We start from the raw sequence: 21,354 nt of genomic DNA, 5'->3' as shown, positions 1-21,354 counted from the left end.
TGCTCACCTGGTCGTGGCTGGAGAAGATAACCAGGGAACCACTGGTAGGCATGTATGACGCACAAAATATGTAACGGAGAAGAAAGTAAACACGAATGGATTTTTTTTTTATGCTGTGAACAAACTGTGGTATATCACAGGTGATAAAAGTTGTGGCCAAGGTTTCATCGAAATTGTGTGTGTGGTTTTGGAGAAGAAAGCAAATACCTATTTTGGGGGACATACTCCCATAAACTCCCCCTGTAGACCCTCTTAGACCTCGGATTTTTAATCGCGTGAACAAACTTTGGTGCACCATGGGAGATGAACGTTGTGGTAAAGTTTCATCGAAATTGTATGTGTCGTTTTAGAGAAGAAGTTGAATATTTGTGGACGGACGGACGGACAGTGCACCATCCCATAAGCTCTCCGGAACTATGTTCCAGGTGAGCTAAAAATCACCTTCTTCCATTACCTACCTATACCTTAGCCACTAATCATACAAGAGTCGTGAAACCTACTCGAACTAAATAATGGATTCTGCATCCTGAATGAGTTTCATTGTTGTAGGTATTGAAATTATGGATCAGCATATTTGCAAAAATACCAAAAACGTGCTTTTTTTGTCCCCCAATACCTCTGTTCAAAGTGGTTTACAAAAGAAACTGCAGGATTGTCAAAGTGCTAATAAGTCATTTCAGGTTCAAATAAAATATATCCAAAATTTGGGTAGTTCCTCGACCATGGTCACAAAAATTGATTTATAGCTACTTTTTGTCTTGTGAGCTCAGAGCCAATCATGGCTTTGTCCATGAATCATGATCCCTAATCAGAACAGAGGTGGATACTTCGTGACCTGGGAGGACTCCGTTCCACCTTCGAAAATCCACATTTGGAGAAAACAACCAAAGACACACACATCCTAATGAACGGGTGAATTCCCCTCGAAATACGGACGGGTTCTTTCTTTCCATATACATACATACATACCTCTCCCTCGAATGCACATGTACCGGACTCTTCAGAGAGCGTCGGTGCTGCCGAAGCAGCTTTCTCAGCAAGGGTTATATTCGGTGGTTTGCCATTGCCTTCCCAGCAGTAGTTGGGATAGGAATTTGGCCATGGTGCTGGCAATAGCTCGCCTTCTCTTTGTGGAAGGACACCTTTAACGTCCACCAACTAATGCCAGCAGACGGGACGCCTGTTTGACATCCATCCGAGGGATGGCACACACATTGACGAATCACCCTGCATGTGAAACACCAGGAGGACAGCTTATAGCTGTGACAATATTCAAACCCAGGCGAAACAGCTTAGAGGTGAGTGTGCATAGCTCGATACCATCCTGTCAGCCCGACCCCAGAAGTATGGATGGGATATCAAAGTCGAGATAGTATGAGGGAGATATATATATATATATATATATATATATATATATATATATATATATATATATATATATATATATATATATATATATATATTGTTGCGAATTCGCGCCCGCCGGCGTGCGAGCGGCCACGTAACTCGAATCGCGGCACGTCGCCCACCGGACGGACAATTCCGTCGTGACCCTCTCAGACTAACGCCTGGAACTAGTCACGGGTGGGTCTTTCGGCTTCACCACAATCGTGCCAATCGGCCCCCCGCGTGGGATAGGGTTGCTCGCCAAATTCGACCTACCTAAGTACCCACACGGAGGGTAGACCGGGCGATCGCACCTCGCCGCAGCTCGACTTCGGACACGGGCCACTTTAAGCGACCCGTTCCGTACTATCGGGATAACCGAGCGGTGTTATCGTCAACCTCGACGGTTCCGATTAATTATTGGGCGTATTTAGCCCACGACCAACCCTTTACGTGAAGTAAGATAGAGATTCAATTAAAGAAAAGACGAAGCGAAACGGGAAAAACAATTCAACATAATTCACATTTATTCCGCGGCAAACGGAAAGCACACATATACAATTACAACAATTATGCACCAAAAGCAAATGTAAAAGTAACAACAATTATGCACCAAAAGCAAATGTAACAAAAGAAACACAATGCAGATCTACTACCGACTACGCGAGCACACGGCAACACTTACACAGTTTTACTTTACAGACGGCGCCGACAACACATATACTCCAAAGCAAAAGAAAAAGGGGCCACCCTCAACTACAAGGGGGCAGACGGGCCTGGGGCCGAGACCGCGTCGAGCCTACCCGTCTGGTGATGAGCCGCAAAATGGCGGCGGTGCCCCGACTCCGCGCTCCTCCGCGGGCCTCGCTGGCACTGCCTGGAATGGGGTGGGAATGGGGCCCCCTTCTCGCACTATCTCAGCGCAGGGGGAAACAGGGGGGGTTGTTGATGCTCTGGGGAAAGAGGATATCTGGCTTGCTTGGGTCCCGCGACGAGCGACTCCACTGCGACCTCGACCGCGTTCCCGGCCTCCCCTCTCCGCAGCTCCCCGACAGACTCCGAACCCCGTCTTGACTGCTGCTGCTGCCACGCTTCGCCGCCGCCACAACGCACCCGAGCCCGAAACAGAAACTCTTCTCTCTGCCGCTGCCGCTGCCGCTGCCGCTGCCGTTGCCACACCTCTCCAACTCGCCCAAGCCCGAAACAGAAACTCTCAACTCACTCAATTCGCCCCGCGCTCGGCGCTTTATAGTGCGAAAGGAGAAACCATATGCAGATTTTTGGATCAGGATCGGCTCGGGGGCGGAGCCACGCTCGCCCATTGGATGGAGGAAAAGTGGGCGTGAATCATTCCTGATCCGCGAATTTGCATATATCAATTCAACTCCGACGTGCCTGGAGGCGGGGCCAAATCGCCCCGCGCTTAATGATTGGACGGATCGGAAGTGGGCGTGAATCATTCCTGATCCGACTTCCCCTCGGAAAGGCCGCTCTTTGTACCCGCGGCTCAGCGCGCGCCCTGTACGAGTCAAGGATCGGTGCCCACAAGCGGTGCGGGGATGGCGGCAGAAGGAGAGGCAAAGGTGGTGGAGGGTCTAAAGTGGCGGTCCCTGGCCACGGTGACGCTTGGAATGGTGGTGATGCGATGATTGCGAGAGCGAGTTGTGAAGGTAAAGGTCGTGGCTGTTGGCGTTGTTGTTGTTGTGAAGCGGCGTTGCGGTTGGTGGTTGTTGTGTGATGGCGGTTGAGACGTGGTTGGCTCAAAATAAAGATAGAACAGAAAAACGGCTATCTTAAAGGGTCGCAGCCCGAATGAATGACATTTATTCCCTCTAAACAACGGGTTTGGGCTAACTACACATATACTTACAGAGATATCTCACCTATGGGACCTGAATGGTGGTTTGCGAATTTCCTCAACCACAACAATATATATATACATATATATATATATATATATATATATGTATATATATATATATATATATATATTTGTTGCGAATTCGCGCCCGCCGGCGTGCGAACGGCCACGTAACTCAAATTGCGGCACGTCGCCCACCGGACGGACAATTTTGTCGTGACCCTCTCGGACTAACGCCGGGAGCTAGTCACGGGTGGGCCTTTCAGCCTCACCACGATCGTGCCAATCGGCCACCCGCGTGGGATAGGGTTGTTCGCCAAACTTGACCTACCTAAGTACCCACGCGGAGGGTAGACCGGGCGATCGCACCTCGCCGCAGGTCGACTCCGGACATGGGCCGCTTAAGCGATCCGTTCCGTACTATCGGGATAACCGAGCGGTGTTATCGTCGGCCTCGACGGTTCCGATTAATTATCGGGCGTATTTAGCCCACTACCAACCCGATACGTGAAGCAAGATGGAGATTCAATTAAAGAAAAGACGAAGCGAAACGGGAAAACAGTTCAACATGATGCACATTTATTCCGCGGCACACGGAGAGCACACATATACAATTAAAACAATTATGCACAAAAAGCAAATGTAACAAAATAAACAATGACGCAGAGATACTACCGACTAAGACCGACACACGGCAACACTTAAACAGTTTTACTTTACAGACGGCGCCAACAACACATTTACTCAAAAGCAAAAGAAAAGGCCACCCTCAAAGGCAAGGGGGAAGATGGGGCATGTGGGCCAATATTTGTGCGGGACCTGAAAGAGCGGTCAGGTCCGCGAGACGGGGTGGGTCCTACCTGTGTCTTTGTGATGAGCCGCAAATGTGGCAGCGCGGCGGTGCCCCGACTTCGTTCTCCTTCGCGGGTTTCGTTGGCTCCGCTTGGAGTGGGGTGGGAACGGGGCCCCCTTTTTGCACTATCTCAGCGCGGGGGAAAAGGGGGGGTGAATTGTTGATGCTCTGGGGAAAGAGTATAGCTGGCTTGCTTGGGTCCCGTGACGAGCGATTCCACCGCGACCTCGTCGCCGACCGCCGTCTTCCTTGCCTCGGACCCGAGCTCCTCGGTCTCTTCCCCCAATTCTCCTCAGCCGACTGCCGAAAACCACCGGGACGCCCTCGCCTCCCGACTCCACTCCGCGCTCCAAACTGCCTCTGCCCAAAATCTCTCCGCTCTTCTGCCACTCTCTGCTCTTCCAAGGCCGACTCTGCCTTTTCTGCAACTCTCCGCTCTTCCAAGGCCGACTCTGCCCAAACCGACTCTGCCTTTTCTGCCACTCTCCACTCTTCCAAGGCCGACTCTGCCCAAACCGACTCTGCCCAAACCGACTCTGCCAGATTCGCCCCGCGCTCGGCGCTTTATAGGCCGGCAGGAGAACCCATATGCAAATTTCTGGATCAGAACGAGCTCGGGAGTGGAGCCACGCTCGCCCATTGGATGGAGGAAAAGGGGCGTGAATCTCCCCTGATCCTAGAATTTGCATATCTCGATTCCACACAGACGTGCCTGGAGGCGGGGCCAAACCGCTCCGCGCTTGCTGATTGGACGGATCAGCAGTGGGCGTGTAGCATTCCTGATCCGAATTCTCCTCAGAAAGGCCGCATTTTGCACTCGCGGCTCGGCGCGCGTCCCGTACGAGCCCAGGACAGCCTGACGCTCGGTGCTCACAGGTGGTGCGGGAATGGTCGCAGAAGGAGAGAGGTGAAGGTGGTGGAGGGTTTATGGTGGTGGTTTATGGCCATGGTGCCGTTTGGAATGGCGGTGATGCGATGTTTGCGGGAGCGAGTTGTGAAGGTAAAGATCGTGGCTGTTGGCGTTGTTGTTGTTGTTGTGAAGCGGCGTTGTGGTTGGTGGTCGTTGTGTGATGGCGGTTGAGACGTGGTTGGTTCAAAATAAAGATAGAACAGAAAAACGACTATCTCAAAGGGTCACAGCCCGAATGAATCACATTTATTCCCTCTAAACAACGGGTTTGGGGCTAACTACACATGTACTTACAGAGATATCTCACCTACGGGACCTGAATGGTGGTTTGCAAATTTCCTCAACCGCAACAATATATATATATATATATATATATATATATATATATATATATATATATATATATATATATATATATACAGTATATATACATATATATATACAGTATATATACATATATATCCCATATACAGTATATATATATATATATATATATATATATATATATATATATTTATATTTATATTTATATACATATATATCCCATACATATATATCCCATACATATATATGAATGAGAGGAAAGAATAGGCTACTTTAAACTTTTCAGATTTTGACTGTACTGTGGCTGGAATCACTATTTTGAGATGGGAGTGGACAAGAAAGTTTGGGTATGCAATTCAGTATACCCTTCTCACACACCAGAATTGCCCAGAAGGTGCCTTTTACCTTGTGGGCCCACGGCCAATGCTGATGACAGCCAAGTATCAGAAACACATGTTTGCAGATGATGTCTCTCCCCCAACTGGGAAAGTCAGCTCACACCAGGTGGAGAATGTAATGATGTTGTTGTGCCGATGACACAGCAAAATGCACTCCCCTGAAGTGGGCTTTCTTGAGTGGCAGCCTACATCTGTCAGAGGTATTATGCTTCTTTTAATTGTTGTTTTCCCTGCTAGACTCGGTGATGTGATGGTTAGAGCATTCGCTCTGAGTCTGGGAGGTCGGCGGTTCAAACCCTGGCCGAGTCATACCAAAGACTTACAAAAAAAAGGTCCATGCTGCTTCCTTGCTTGATGTTCATTATTTAAATGTTTTAGGACATGGACAATTCCCATAAGTTGGCATCCATGGGGAGGAGGAAATTACTCCCGAGGAAATGCCCCGCTGAGTGTGGTGAGAAAAGCGGTGCCATTGTTGTGACGTAGCTGGTACCGAGTATCCCGGAAAGTGATGGCACTTCCCCCAAGCTTGGTGGCTGTATTTGTCTCGTATAACAGTCTTGTGCCATCTTGCGTGTGTGTGTGTGTGTGTGTGTGTGTGTGTGTGTGTGTGTGTGTGTGTGTGTGTTTGTGTGTGTGTGTCGCAGCTCCACTATCAGCCTTAGATCATGTATAAAAGTAAATAAATAAAAACTCAAAATATGCTTGCAGTAGACAGGATGGTGTGTCGTGAGCACATTCTGTTGGTCAGAATCTGTGTGAAAATGGCCGTCATTGCACGTGGTTCCTGGTACTATAACAGTGAAGGTGTTTATATTTGACAAAAGCTCGAGAAAGGGGGCCAGATAATTTAGGGTTGGTGGCATCTGCTCCATTCTGACGATAGCCAATTTGCCAGAAACACATGTTCATGGACGGTGCCCTTCCCCTGGGGGAGTTGGCCCGTGCAGGTCGAGAATACAACAAGGTTATCGTGTGGATCAGACTGCATTGCAACCTACCCTGTAGGGGGCTGTATTGAGTAGCAGGTCTGTTTTGGTCAGGCTGTACATAGCCAAAGGTTTTTATTCCACGTTAAATACAAAACTCACATTTCATTATGATTAAATGTATCTGGAGCACGAGTAGTATACACACAATGCCCCCTCCCTTCAAAACAAAAACGATTTTTATGAACATAATAAATTTCTTATTAAAAAATATATGAATATTTAGATGCCATCGATGCAATGCATGCAAAAATCTGATGGATTTTTTTTGTTTCCCCACATACTCTCCCTTTCCTTCTGCTCAAAATATTCTGTTCTTTCCTCTCTCTCCCCTTACCTGTATTTCCTCCGAACGTCTTTTCCATTTCCCCCCAACTAACCTAAACTCTCCTTTTTTTCTCTCTTTACATTTTATCTGAAATTTGTCAATCGATCCCTTCACCAAGCAGATGTAAGATGGATGCTTGCCTGTGAAAGTATAAACTAAACAATCGTTTTCGTCGTTTTGCTTTTCAGATTTGAAGTTTTGTTAATCACCTTGAAAACGAACCAAATAAATGATCTCAGCATTTGTGGAACTCACCTTGAGGTGCAGGAAATCCACCTTCTGGCCATCCAAAAGGTCGCTCGTTCATACTCAGCAGTACAAATTCTTGCTCAAGTCCAAACCAAGGATGACTGTCTTTGGCCAATTCCATCACTTTTTTGCAAGATGATCTTTGGTTCTTTGCTGATGGAAAATTGGGACATTTCAGGCAAAATGCCTTAATAACAGATAATTTAAGAAATACATTACAATAACACACCACAATTCAAACGGATCAGGACATTCATTAGGCTTACCATCCAAACCACTCCAATGAAAAAACTTAAAAGCACATTGCAACAAAGCCACCGAAGGGTTCATAATTGCAAAACCGATCACTGTCCAGGTTTCACATCATTACAATGGAACAGCTGTTTTTACTAGAGGAATCAACTGGAAGAAAAAATATATACAGGGGCAATACCCTTGGGCGGTCACCTGATAGAATAATAACACTGAGGATGAAGTCAACGTGGGACGGTATCAGAAAAATGTACCAATGAATCACGGGTGAGGAAGGTTGTGATCAAGTCTTACTCACGTTGAAAAGATCATCTTCTTCTTGTGGACTATTTTGTTTCACAGCCTACAGTTTTCATCGAAACTTCCTGAAACTTGACATATATACTGTATGTAAAAATTCCCTGCGCAGACAGAAACCATCTCCGATTTTGAAAATTCCTCCGAGAAAAAAAGTTATGACGTCAAAATATCTCCGCTAATGGAAATCGCCTAAAAAATTATCTCCGAAACTAGGCAAGCTTTTTGAATTTTGTTTGTGGGAATCGAACAGGGCATTAGCAGAGATGAATTACTGCACATATGATACATCACTATGACGTCATATCAATGACATCATTCCTATTTTTTGACATTTTTTGTATCACAACCCAGAGTTTTCGTCGGATCTTCGTGAAACTTGCCATGTATATGCAGAAAGCCCACGCGCAGGCAGTATCCATCTCCGATTTTGGAAATTCTTCCGAGAAAAAAAAGTTGACGTCATAATATCGCCGCTAATGGAAATCGCCTATACCATTATCTCCGAAACTCGGCAAGCTGTTTGAATTTTGTTTGCGGGAATCAAGCCGGGCATTAGCACAGATAATTTGTCGCAAACCTGATACATCACAATGACGTCATATTCGTTTTTATGACGTCATCATTAAGAGGACGAGGATCTTAGCTCATTTGTTTCATCAAACAAAAGCATTGTCTGACTCAACTTGTTTACTCCAATGAAGGGTTCATGCCAAAAATGCCAGCCTTCCCTCCCTTCCTACAGCAGTGAGCATACCTCAATCAACTTCAAGTCAATTTCATCCACAGTTATTAAAGGTCTGACTCGAGCAGCTGGAATGTAGTTCAAGTACCTACCCCCACCACATCTCCTTAAGCTCGTCAACATGAAACTGCATCGGTATGTACCACACCTACACATTCCAAAGTAGCAAAGCTTCAAAGAAGTCCCTACTTTATAAGTTGAATGTGGTGATTTATAAAGTTACATGTATTCGTATGGAAAAAAATTCAGGTATTTTCACATATTTGCTGCCAAATTAAAGACCAGCATCTCTACCCTCCTACGCCCATTCCACTGCAGGGTATTGCTCCACTCTGATGACGTACCATCAGGCTCCCGGTTGTAGTCGAAAACTTCACAAAGGACAATTTTGTTGGGGTCCAGTCGGAAGGGATCGCGAAACATTGCTACGGGAATGATGTACATATCGCTGTTGAACCCTTCCGCTTGAAGCGTGCTCGAGCCGTCATAGTTCCATTCAGGAACATCTGTGACAGAAAGAAAAATAAATGAAGAGTGAGTAATAAAGACTGCAGAACAAGCAATATACATTTTGTTTTTAAAAACAGCAATAAAAACCATTTTGTGAACAAAATATCAACGAAAAAAAGAGCTCTGCATTGCCTTACAAAGATGTACAAGGAACCTTGACACAGCAGGATGCTATTTGGCCCATCACACCTATGCAACAACAACAATTCAGTCTATTAGTTTATCAACCTAAGTTCACTTGGGGGGGGAGGGATGAGGACAGTGGGGCAGGCTTTCACTTTTTTTGGGGGGGAGGACAGTGGGGCAGGCACAGGGACATCACCAGGGCTGTACATGTGCATGCTCACACTTTGCGGGGAGGGGGGAGATGGGGAGGATGAAGACAGTTGTGGGATGAAACATTCACACTTTGGTTTTTTTTTTTCATTTTCACAGCACATTCACCATTTGATGAAAACCTCTCACAGACATCACAGCCATTACACATGTATGCAATTACCCATCCAGAGCTAAGCTACATACCCGTCCTGCCGAAGGACGTATAACATTCCATCCCGAATAATGTTTCTTGGTACCAATCGAATTCAAGTAAGTTTAAACCTCTGTATTGTTTCTCCACCAATACCATTCGATGTATTAACTAGTCTTTTAATGAGAGACCCCTGCTTTACTACCATCATAACTCTCAATTTCTTTCCTCAAAGGCTGGGGTCCCTGCTGCCCATTCTGATCAAAGACTTCAGCACTTATTACCCAGCGCATGCGAAGTGAAAAGCAGGATTAAGCAATTGGTTAATCTCTCCACAAACGTCAATTGATGACCAAGGAACAACTTAATTTAAGTTGGCTGGTTTATTTGAACACGAATGGTAAATGAATCAGAAAACAAAGTTGCCATTTTTCGTACGTTGTCTCTGAATTCATCCCGATCGCACATGCGCAGAGAGGAGTGAGATAATATTTTTACCCTGTCCACCTGCCTGGCATGCCTGGTGTTGGCTTAAGGGTAAGGGTGGCGGCTTTGGATCCGAGGGTCCTGAGTTCAAATCCCGCTCAGCTGTTGAATTAATACCAGGTGGGGTTAACTCGGCCTGTCATCCTTCCGAGGTCGATAAAATGAGTGCTCGCATGCTGGTATAGTGTGTCGGAGTGGCGACCCGTCCAGGATTGTGCCCTATAGCCAAGGAGACTGCTTAAGCAGCACCAACGCTCTACACAGAGTATGGTCCCAATCTCCTCTCTCCTGCCTGGCGATCAAACAAAATTGAAAATCATTCCAAACAGGAAACTTGCTGTTTTTAAGGAAGTCATAAAGCATACAAACAACAGACACGAATAACTAATGTAATGCGTTAGATAGGGTGGCGTCATTGACACTGCATCAACGGCGATAAAACAGCGGCAAATTCCAAAATTAATTTATTTATACGACTTTTACAATGTTTATTTTCTTCAAAATGAATTATATACCTGAATACTGGAGAACACAAATCACCTTCTTATCACTTCCAAGAGACCCAATTTTGCAGTACTTGGACATGTTAACATGGTACATGAGACTGCTTTCGTGGCACTAAACTTGCGGATGTTTTTGTTAAACTAACTTCAATTCAATTAAGGTATACACCTGAACTCTGCTCGGGTTAACGTGTTCCATGAACTCTCCAGTTTTCTCGATGCCCTTGGCCAAGGTACCGCCACACATTGGTCTTCTATTTTCAAAAGGTTCTTTGGGATCTTTAACATCTGATAGCGAAAGACTTACTGCACTTATTTTCTCGACGCCTTTGATCATCTTGAACGTCTCAGATCCCATCGCAATCACTTCATTTTCATGTATGAAGTCCTGTTACATCAGCCGCGACTCAAAGCTTACTCTAACTCGGCCTGGAATCGATCTCCTTGCTCTGTGCAGATCCCTCTCGATGGCATTGGCAAGTATATCCTTCCTCAGGTGTGGTGACCACAACCGAACACAATATTCTAGCCGAGGCCTCATGAAATTAAATTCATGTACAGTGATAAAACTACCTCCTTTGATTTATCACTTATCCCCCTACGAATACAACCGAAAACATGGTGAGATTTTCTGATGGATGCCTTGCACCGTGCTTGCTCCTTACCCATGCCCCTCCGTGTTTATTTCCACCCCCAGATCCTCATCCTGTGTCAAGTGCTCCAAGACAGCCCCTTCCAAAAGCAGTCCCTGTTATCATTATTCTGACTCATCCTCAGCATCTTTCCCATTTGTTAAACTGCATGTGCTCATCTTTTTTGTGGAATACATGAAAGCATCTATCTCATGGTTCACCTCATCCCCCTCCCCTCCACGATAAAGCTCACCTCCAATATTGTGTCTTTTGCAAATTTGGAAAGGATTCAATTGATCCCATTGTCCAAATCATTATTACAAATTTTAGGAATTTTAGGTCACAGCGTCCATCAGCAGGGTTGGGGAGCACAGCGTCTATCAGCAGGGTTGGGGAGCACAGTGTCTATCAGCAGGGTTGGAGGGCACCACGTCCATCAGCAGGCTTGGGGAGCACAGTGTCCATCAGCAGGGTTGGGGAGCACAGCGTCTATCAGCAGGGTTGGAGGGCACCACGTCCATCAGCAGGCTTGGGGAGCACAGCGTCCATCAGCAGGGTTGGGGAGCACAGCGTCTATCAGCAGGGTTGGAGGGCACCGCGTCCATCAGCAGGGTTGGGGGAGGCACCGCGTCCATCAGCAGGGTTGGAGGGCACCGCGTCCAGCAGCAGGGTTGGGGAGCACCGCGTCCATCAGCAGGGTTGGGGAGCACAGCGTCTATCAGCAGGGTTGGGGAGCACCACGTCCATCAGCAGGGTTGGGGAGCACAGCATCTATCAGCAGGGTTGGAGGGCACCACGTCCATCAGCAGGGTTGGGGAGCACAGTGTCTATCAGCAGGGTTGGGGAGCACCGGGTCCATCAGCAGGGTTGGGGAGCACCGGGTCCATCAGCAGGGTTGGGGGGCACCGCGTCCATCAGCAGGGTTGGGGAGCACCGGGTCCATCAGCAGGGTTGGGGAGCACCGGGTCCATCAGCAGGGTTGGGGAGCACCGCGTCCATCAGCAGGGTTGGGGGAGGCACCGCGTCCATCAGCAGGGTTGGAGGGCACCGCGTCCAGCAGCAGGGTTGGGGAGCACCGCGTCCATCAGCAGGGTTGGGGAGCACAGCGTCTATCAGCAGGGTTGGAGGGCACCACGCCCATCAGCAGGGTTGGGGAGCACAGTGTCTATCAGCAGGGTTGGGGAGCACCGGGTCCATCAGCAGGGTTGGGGAGCACCGGGTCCATCAGCAGGGTTGGGGAGCACCGGGTCCATCAGCAGGGTTGGGGAGCACCGCGTCCATCAGCAGGGTTGGGGAGCACCGGGTCCATCAGCAGGGTTGGGGGGCACCGCGTCCATCAGCAGGGTTGGGGGGGCACCGCGTCCAGCAACAGGAAGGTATCGCATCGAGAAGCAGTGGTGGGAGGGGGGAGGGGGGTATATACACAGCGCCTTGGCGGAAGGTTTAAAGCGAGATCTGGAAGACTACATCCCGAGCCGATGGTGTTCATGCCAGGAACGCGACCACTTCCATGGGTGGACCTTTTACCTGCCACGGTCCTCGGCTCCGTTTCCAGTGTGCGGGTTTTGCATCGCAGTCCGACCCCGGTGCCGTCGATCCACACGTACATCACCTGTACTCTGTCGCCCTGAGGAAGAGCCAGGTATTGCCCTTTCAGCTGCTTGTTGAACGCAGAACTCGGCGACATCGACATTTTCGTTTCGTTCTGCTTTTGCCGTCAACTCAAAACGACCTCAACCAGATCCTGTCACGATCAAACAAGTAGAAGTGAGTCAGGTGCACCGACGTTTTACGCATACCGATCCCCGAGTGACGTCACAATGACAGTTTCTTCTTCTTCTTCTTCGTTTAAATGTTTGTTTTCAGAGCGGCGAGGTTCACCCAGTCACCGAACAGCTCGGAAGGAAAAGGAAGTTATCAAATCCCGGCAAATGTTACATAGTTCGTCCCGTTTGTTGATCCGAATTTCAACATCGATTTGCACACTCGAGGGTCCTGACAGTTCAAACGAAGGGATCATATTTATTTGCATCGTCGAGGTTTTAGGAATGTGGCGTGGTGTTCGCGGTTATCTCTCACAGGTGGTTTTAGTCAGGGGGTCACGTGACCAGAGGATGGGAGAGAAACGTCTGATTCCACAAATTGGTTTCCAGAGAAGACTTGGGGGGGGGGGGGAACGAGCGTGACGTCAGAGATGAGGAAGGTGTTTACCTGTCCAACCAATGGCAGTCGTGTCGGCGGGGTCTTTTTTTATTTTTAGCTCACCTGGAACGTAGTTCCGGGGAACTTATGGGATGGTGCGTGTGTCCGTCCGTACACAAATACTTTCAACTTCTTCTCGAGCCTGGTGTTGGCTCGGTGGTTTGGGTGGTGACTTGGGATCTTCGGGTCCTGAGTTCAAGCCCCATCGGCCGCTGAATTAATATGCACCAGGGGGGGTTGACTCAGCCTGTCATCCTTCCGAGGTCGGTAAAATGAGTACCAGTTCCAGTGTGTGTACTGGTAGAGGGGCACTGCATCAGCGACGCAGTCGCGCTTCAAGAAATAATAGCTACCCCGGCAGCTAAGCTGCCATACGACCAGCAACTTCTTCTCTGAAACCGCACATAACGATTTTGATCAAACTTGACCACAACCTTCATCACCCATGATGAACCGAAGTTTGTTCATGGCATTTAAAAAAGAAATCAGGCCCGAAGGGGTCCAAAGGGGTTTCCTCCCAAAGTAGGTATTTGCTTTGTTCTCTGAAACTACACACCATCTCGATGACACTTCACCACAACCTTCATCACCCGTGATGTACCGACGTTTGTTCACACCATTAAAAAGCCTGGTGTTGGCTTAGTAGTTAGGGTGGTGACTTGGGATCTTCGGGTCCTGAGTTCAAGCCCCGTCGGCCGCTGAATTAATACACCAGGGGGTTGACTCAGCCTGTCATCCTTCCGAGGTCGGTAAAATGAGTACCAGTTCCAGTGTGTGTACTGGTGGAGGGGCACTGCATCAGCGACACAGTCGCGCTTCAAGAAATGACAGCTACCCCAGCAGCAAAGCTGCCATACGACCACCACTGCACCATTAAAATAATTTGAGGTCTCAGTGGACGTTGCACTTCAAAACAGGAATTTGTTTTCTTCTCAGAAACTACACAGACAATTCCAATGAAACGCGACTACAATCACCCGTGATGCACCAAAGGTTGGTCACACAATAAAATAAAAAAAAAATTGGGGTCGAAAGGTGTCAATGGGGATTGGGTGGGGGTGGGGGTTGAAGGAAGGCTTGAAGGGAAGTGTGAGTTGTAAGGTTTTCCTGCCTGGCAGCTCGCTATTTACACCTGGGGTTCACTGAAGGCCACGGGAATCTGCTGGAGTTCACTGAAGTTCACGGGAATCTGCTGGAGTTCACTGAAGTTCACGGGAATCTGCTGGAGTTCGCTGAAGTTCACGGGAATCTGCTGGAGTTCACTGAAGTTCACGGGAATCTGCTGGAGTTCACTGAAGGCCACGGGAATCTGCTGGAGTTCACTGAAGTTCACGGGAATCTGCTGGAGTTCGCTGAAGTTCACGGGAATCTGCTGGAGTTCACTGAAGTTCACGGGAATCTGCTGGAGTTCACTGAAGTTCACGGGAATCTGCTGGAGTTCACTGAAGTTCACGGGAATCTGCTGGAGTTTACTGAAGGCCACGGGAATCTGCTGGAGTTCACTGAAGTTCACGGGAATCTGCTGGAGTTCGCTGAAGTTCACGGGAATCTGCTGGAGTTCACTGAAGTTCACGGGAATCTGCTGGAGTTCACTGAAGTTCACGGGAATCTGCTGGAGTTCACTGAAGTTCACGGGAATCTGCTGGAGTTCATTGAAGTTCATGGGAATCTGCTGGAGTTCATTGAAGTTCACGGGAGTCTGCTGGAGTTAAACTGCATTCATAGCCCCATCTTCAGCGATGCATCTCCTCTCTTGACTCATGGAGCTTCGTACCACATGCCGAGTCATGGATAGCTATCTCCAGTGGTTTTCACTACTTCAAACTGTGGGACTTCTGTCATCGAACCCCTTTATTTATGACACCCGAGTCACCGAGTGAATCATATTACTTTGTGGACACGACGCTGAATTGGCCGACTGGTGATACGCCGTTTCTTGCTTCTTTTTTGCTCAAATTGCCAGGTCAGGCTAGATCAGAATGTGTGACTTGCTCCAGGTACTATGTAAAGCTGTAATGACCTATTTCATGGTCAGGTTGTCGGCGGCTAAACCATCTCCCCCACCAGGTTTCCTGGTGAGGAGGGTGTATTGACACCCAGCAGGACTAAAAACAAGACCTGTTAAAGGGTGGAGTAGGTCCTTGTGAGCCAATGGCCATCCATATCTGGTGCCCAACTATGTTTGCGGATGTCCTCCTGCAGTGGGTAACCTTTTCTTGGAGGTTGATGGCAGGATTTGCACTCCGGTCACCGGAAAACACTTCACTCTGCAAAACACACGAAAAACACAAAGAAAACTGAAAACGTACTCCGTGGGAGTACCTCCTGTGCCGCTGCCCTTCGCAGGGCAGCTCACTGTATGACGGGATTGGGGCAAAGCCTTCGGGAATCCCACTCTGATGATGAGGAAAACCACAGGGTAACCTTCCCGGGTTAGATTGCAGAAGTGTGTATCTGGGTGGTGCTGGGGTGTTGTCCACCAAACAGTGGTATCCTCGGCTTAACCTTAGGCGGTCCATTTGGGTGGGTGCCTGGAATGTCCTATCCCTAAGAGAAGATTATGAACAGTCTTTGCTTATCATCTGAGGTCCAGCTCTTGAACATCAGTATTGCAGCACTCTCTGAGGTTTGGAGACTGGGTAGTAGTGAGATTATGACGGGAGGTGACCCCTACGACTGGTCTCGTCGCTCTGATGGTTACCATGCCCAAGGAGTTGCTGTGGGTGTGTCCAATAAGTTGACTCCCATGTTAATTGAGATAACACCGCTCAAAGAGCGCATTATGAGAATGAGGAATCGTCACTCCTTGAGTGTCATTTCCCTGGTGTCTGTATGTGCTCCAACTGAGGGAAGTGATCTTACTGTGAAGGACGCATTCTATGCCGTCCTCGAGTCAGTGGTTGATAAGTGCCCCACATGAGATATACTCTTCTTGTCTTGGGGGATTTCAATACATCAACTGGCACTGATAGGGATGGCTATGAGAAATGTGTCGGTCCCCACGAGTCTGGAATTGAACCAGAATAGCACCAAGTTCCTTCATTTTACAAGAAGTCATAGACTTAGAGTTTCTGGTTCATGGTTTCAGCACCCACAGCCTCATCACTGGACTTGGTATTCCAACGCTGGTGGTGTTAAAAAGGAGATTGACCATGTGCTGACTGATGGTCACTGGAGGATGATTCAGAACTGCAGGGTGTTACCGGAGTGCCCAGTTCCTCAATACTGACCATGGCCTTGTTGTGGCATCTCTGAAGTTGCAGCTTAAATCTACGAGAATGGCACCATCCCAGCCTAGACTGGATGTTGACAAGCTCAGGAATAAGAGGGTTGCTGAGGAGTTTGCGAACAGGCTGAGTGGGGATTTGAGGCGTCTGGGTGCTGTGGGGAATCCTGAAGAGTTGTGGAGTGCCTTTAAGACTACTATCCTTCATGTTACCGGCAGATGTCTTGGAACCCACTGTCAGGAGAAGAGGAACTTTGTCTCCCAAGAGACACTGAATACCATCATTGACCAGAGTCACAGGGCCACGCTTAATGGCACAGCTGAGCTGTTCAGAGAGCAGAGACGTAAAACTGTACGTGTGCTGAAGGCAGACAAGGAGGCCTATGTGCGAGGAATCTGTGAATGGGTAGAGCATCACCGGTGGATGAGTAATTCTCGTCCTGCTTTGAGGAATTCATGCATTGCAATTCCTCCAAGCCGGTCACTTGGTGTGTGGCTGTGAGAGCAGAGGGTAGTGGACTCTTGACAGAGGAATCTGAAGTGAAGGCTCGATGGGCCGGTTACTTTGAGTGGCTGTACCAGGATGACCCATCGGCTATTGAATTGGATGTCAGGGGTACAACTGTCCCGATTGCTGTCCCTCCAACCAACTGTGAACTGCCTTCATTTGTGGAAACACAGGCTGTGGTGAAACAGTTGAAAAGGTGTGAAGTCCCAGGGATCTGTAGCACCCACGGTGAACTTCTCAAGGCTGGTGAAAATGCTGTAATAATATTGTTGCATGCAGTTATGTGCTCTGTCTGGAGCACAGACATTATCCCAACTGACTGGAAAAAGGGGTTTTGTTGTCCCTCTCAAGAAAGGGAAGGGTGGCGCACACACACACACACACACACACACACACACACACACACACACACACACACACACACACACACACACACACACACACACACACACACACACACACACACACACACACACACACACACACACATTCTGTTTTGGTAATAGCGAACGCAGTGAGTTTCATACTTAACGCGTGCACATGAGAGAATAGGAAACAACAACAAAACAACAACAACAACACAATACCCCTGGCTATTTGGAATCCGTGTCGTTAGCTATGACCTTTTGCTTCCGGTTGTTGTTAAACGCTGTGCGGTGTATAAACACGATTGGGTTTTATTTCTATCTTGTGAATATTACTTAACGCGTGCACATGAGAGAATAGGAAACAACAAAAACAACACAATACCCTGGCAATTGTGAATCCGTGTCGTTGCCTATGACCCTTTTGCTTCCGTTTTTGTTTTGTTTCTGTTTTTTTTTTGTTGTTTCCGGTTTTTGGCATGGGGTATGATAGATGCCCGGAGATAAAGGCATCGTCGGAGACATGAAAGAGCCAAATATCACACATGGTGTTTATTTCCTCCACTGATTTAAAAAAAAATATCTCCCGCATCATCAAAAAATAATTTTTAATCGTGATTAAATGATCATACGAATGAATCCGAATGATCATCCGCTGATCCCGAATCCAGGCCGAAGTAACCGGAAATTTCGTTTTCAGTTGTGAACAAGTTATAGGTAAAGTCAGAAGCGAATGTAAGAAGAATTCTATGTTCGCTTCTAGTATTTTTTTTTTTTAGATGAGATCCTGTTCCAGGTGGTGTTGTTGTTGTGAAGGTAATGTTGAGGTATAATGTTGAGGTAATATTAATTTTTTTAGATGAGATCCTGTTCTAGGCGGTGTAGTTGTCGTTGTGAAGGGAATGTTGAGGTAATATTAATTTTTTTTAGATGAGATCCTGTTCCAGGTGGTGTTGTTGTTGTGAAGGTAATGTTGAGGTATAATGTTGAGGTAATATTAAGTTTTTTAGATGAGATCCTGTTCTAGGCGGTGTAGTTGTCGTTGTGAAGGTAATGTTGAGGTAATATTAATTTTTTTAGATGAGATCCTGTTCCAGGTGGTGTTGTTGTTGTGAAGGTAATGTTGAGGTATAATGTTGAGGTAATATTAATTTTTTTAGATGAGATCCTGTTCTAGGCAGTGTAGTTGTTGTTGTGAAGGTAATGTTGAGGAATTTTTTTTTTCAGATGAGATCCTGTTCTGGCGGTGTAGTTGTTGTTGTGAAGGTAATGTTGAGGTAATATTAATTTTTTTAGATGAGATCCTGTTCTAGGCAGTGTAGTTGTTGTTGTGAAGGTAATGTTGAGGTAATATTAATTTTTTTAGATGAGATCCTGTTCTGGCGGTGTAGTTGTTGTTGTGAAGGTAATGTTGAGGTAATATTAATTTTTTTAGATGAGATCCTGTGCCAGGTGGTGTAGTTGTTGTGAAGGTAATGTTGAGGTAATATGAATTTTTGTAGATGAGATCCTGTTCTTGGCGGTGTAGTTGTCGTTGTGAAGGTAATGTTGAGGTAATATTTATTTTTCCAGATGAGATCCTGTTCTAGGCGGTGTAGTTGTCGTTGTGAAGGTAATGTTGAGGTAATATTAATTTTTTTAGATGAGATCCTGTTCCAGGTGGTGTTGTTGTTGTGAAGGTAATGTTGAGGTATAATGTTGAGGTAATATTAATTTTTTTAGATGAGATCCTGTTCTAGGCAGTGTAGTTGTTGTTGTGAAGGTAATGTTGAGGAATTTTTTTTTTCAGATGAGATCCTGTTCTGGCGGTGTAGTTGTTGTTGTGAAGGTAATGTTGAGGTAATATTAATTTTTTTAGATGAGATCCTGTTCTAGGCAGTGTAGTTGTTGTTGTGAAGGTAATGTTGAGGAATTTTTTTTTCAGATGAGATCCTGTTCTGGCGGTGTAGTTGTTGTTGTGAAGGTAATGTTGAGGTAATATTAATTTTTTTAGATGAGATCCTGTGCCAGGTGGTGTAGTTGTTGTGAAGGTAATGTTGAGGTAATATGAATTTTTGTAGATGAGATCCTGTTCTTGGCGGTGTAGTTGTCGTTGTGAAGGTAATGTTGAGGTAATATTTATTTTTCCAGATGAGATCCTGTTCTAGGCGGTGTAGTTGTCGTTGTGAAGGTAATGTTGAGGTAATATTAATTTTTTTAGATGAGATCCTGTTCCAGGTGGTGTTGTTGTTGTGAAGGTAATGTTGAGGTATAATGTTGAGGTAATATTAATTTTTTTAGATGAGATCCTGTTCTAGGCAGTGTAGTTGTTGTTGTGAAGGTAATGTTGAGGAATTTTTTTTTCAGATGAGATCCTGTTCTGGCGGTGTAGTTGTTGTTGTGAAGGTAATGTTGAGGTAATATTAATTTTTTTAGATGAGATCCTGTTCTAGGCAGTGTAGTTGTTGTTGTGAAGGTAATGTTGAGGAATTTTTTTTTTCAGATGAGATCCTGTTCTGGCGGTGTAGTTGTTGTTGTGAAGGTAATGTTGAGGTAATATTAATTTTTTTTAGATGAGATCCTGTGCCAGGTGGTGTAGTTGTTGTGAAGGTAATGTTGAGGTAATATGAATTTTTGTAGATGAGATCCTGTTCTTGGCGGTGTAGTTGTCGTTGTGAAGGTAATGTTGAGGTAATATTTATTTTTCCAGATGAGATCCTGTTCTAGGCGGTGTAGTTGTTGTTGTGAAGGGAATGTTGAGGTAATTTTTTTTTTTTTTAGATGAGATCCTGTTCAAGGTGGTGTAGTTGTTGTGAAGGTAGTGTTGAGGTAAAAGGTTGAGGTAATATATATTTTTAGATGAGATCCTGTTTCAGGCGGTGTAGTTGTTGTGAAGGTAATGTTGAGGTAATATTTACTTTTTCAGATGAGATCCTGTTCGAGGTGGTGTTGTTGTTGTTGTGAAGGGAATGTTAAGGTAATATTTATTTTTTCATAGCAAACAGACTGTTTAATTTGATATATTTAAGAAGCGAATGTAAGAAGAATTCTACATTCGCTTCTAGGCTTTGCCTATTCCATATTACAGTTTATATACGTACACACTCATATAATACCTAAAAACGAGCCAAAAAACGATATATAATATGATATTTCAAAAATGTATTGGGCCGGATATGTTCTCCTGAATCAGGCATTACGTGGCGGAGGTATGCGCTCTACCGAGGGCCCTTCTAGTTTATGTTTTTTTTTTAAATCTGTGCCGATCTATCAGTTGCCCTTTCCACATTGCTCAAATAAAGGTATGCCTCAGAAGAACGTGTTGCATGCTTGGAAGAAGATCGCCCAGTTTTAACAATTGCCCAAATTATGAGGCACTGACATGCATACACATATGAATTCGTATATGTCGGTTTATTTGAACATTTCTTTACATTGATGCATCGATTTTCGCACATTACTTTCTGATTTCATCCTCTAGATCTTCAATATTATGTGGTCTTGTGGTATAAACCATTGATTTCAGTCCCTCCTCCCCTCCCCACAAAAAACCCGTTAAGCGGCATTAAAATTGGACTACATAGGGCTGGGGGCCATTCTATCTGTCCACGACGTCCCATCCACACAACCCGCCTAAACTGCGATCCTGAAGGATCCTATCCATGTCTCAATTTTAAAATACACTTGATGACCCGTGAACCCGTTGGGTTCCCGTTGTGACAGCGGTTGATAAAAAAAATCATGAAAAAAAAGATCGCTCCAGCGAACTATACCGTTGAGGTTGTTTGCATTGATCAAATAATCCCGAAGAGTACTTGACTGAATCGGGATTTCATTTTTTAATAATTTTTTTCGTTGCCCGATTTGAACGAAACTTGATAT

General features: G+C 46.1%; 1 protein-coding gene across 1 annotated transcript in view; it reads right to left on the bottom strand.

The window, feature by feature from the left end:
• The window catches only part of LOC147026685 (glutamine synthetase-like), a 52,071-nt gene extending 39,073 nt beyond the window's left edge, over positions 1-12,998 (bottom strand). The window contains exons 1-3 of the mRNA XM_085882387.1: positions 12,720-12,998; positions 8,937-9,098; positions 7,305-7,451 (exon numbers count right to left, since the gene is read on the bottom strand). Coding sequence (XP_085738513.1) covers positions 7,305-7,451; positions 8,937-9,098; positions 12,720-12,885 — 475 coding nt within the window. The 5' untranslated portion in view covers positions 12,886-12,998. The remainder of the gene's footprint in view (positions 1-7,304; positions 7,452-8,936; positions 9,099-12,719) is intronic.
• Between the last annotated feature and the right edge of the window lie 8,356 nt (positions 12,999-21,354).

This window comes from Eptatretus burgeri, chromosome 5 (assembly GCF_056783735.1).
Source record: "Eptatretus burgeri isolate ZD-2024b chromosome 5, Ebu_testis_v1, whole genome shotgun sequence".
NCBI lineage: Eukaryota > Metazoa > Chordata > Myxini > Myxiniformes > Myxinidae > Eptatretus > Eptatretus burgeri.
This window is presented reverse-complemented; position numbering and strand designations above follow the sequence as displayed.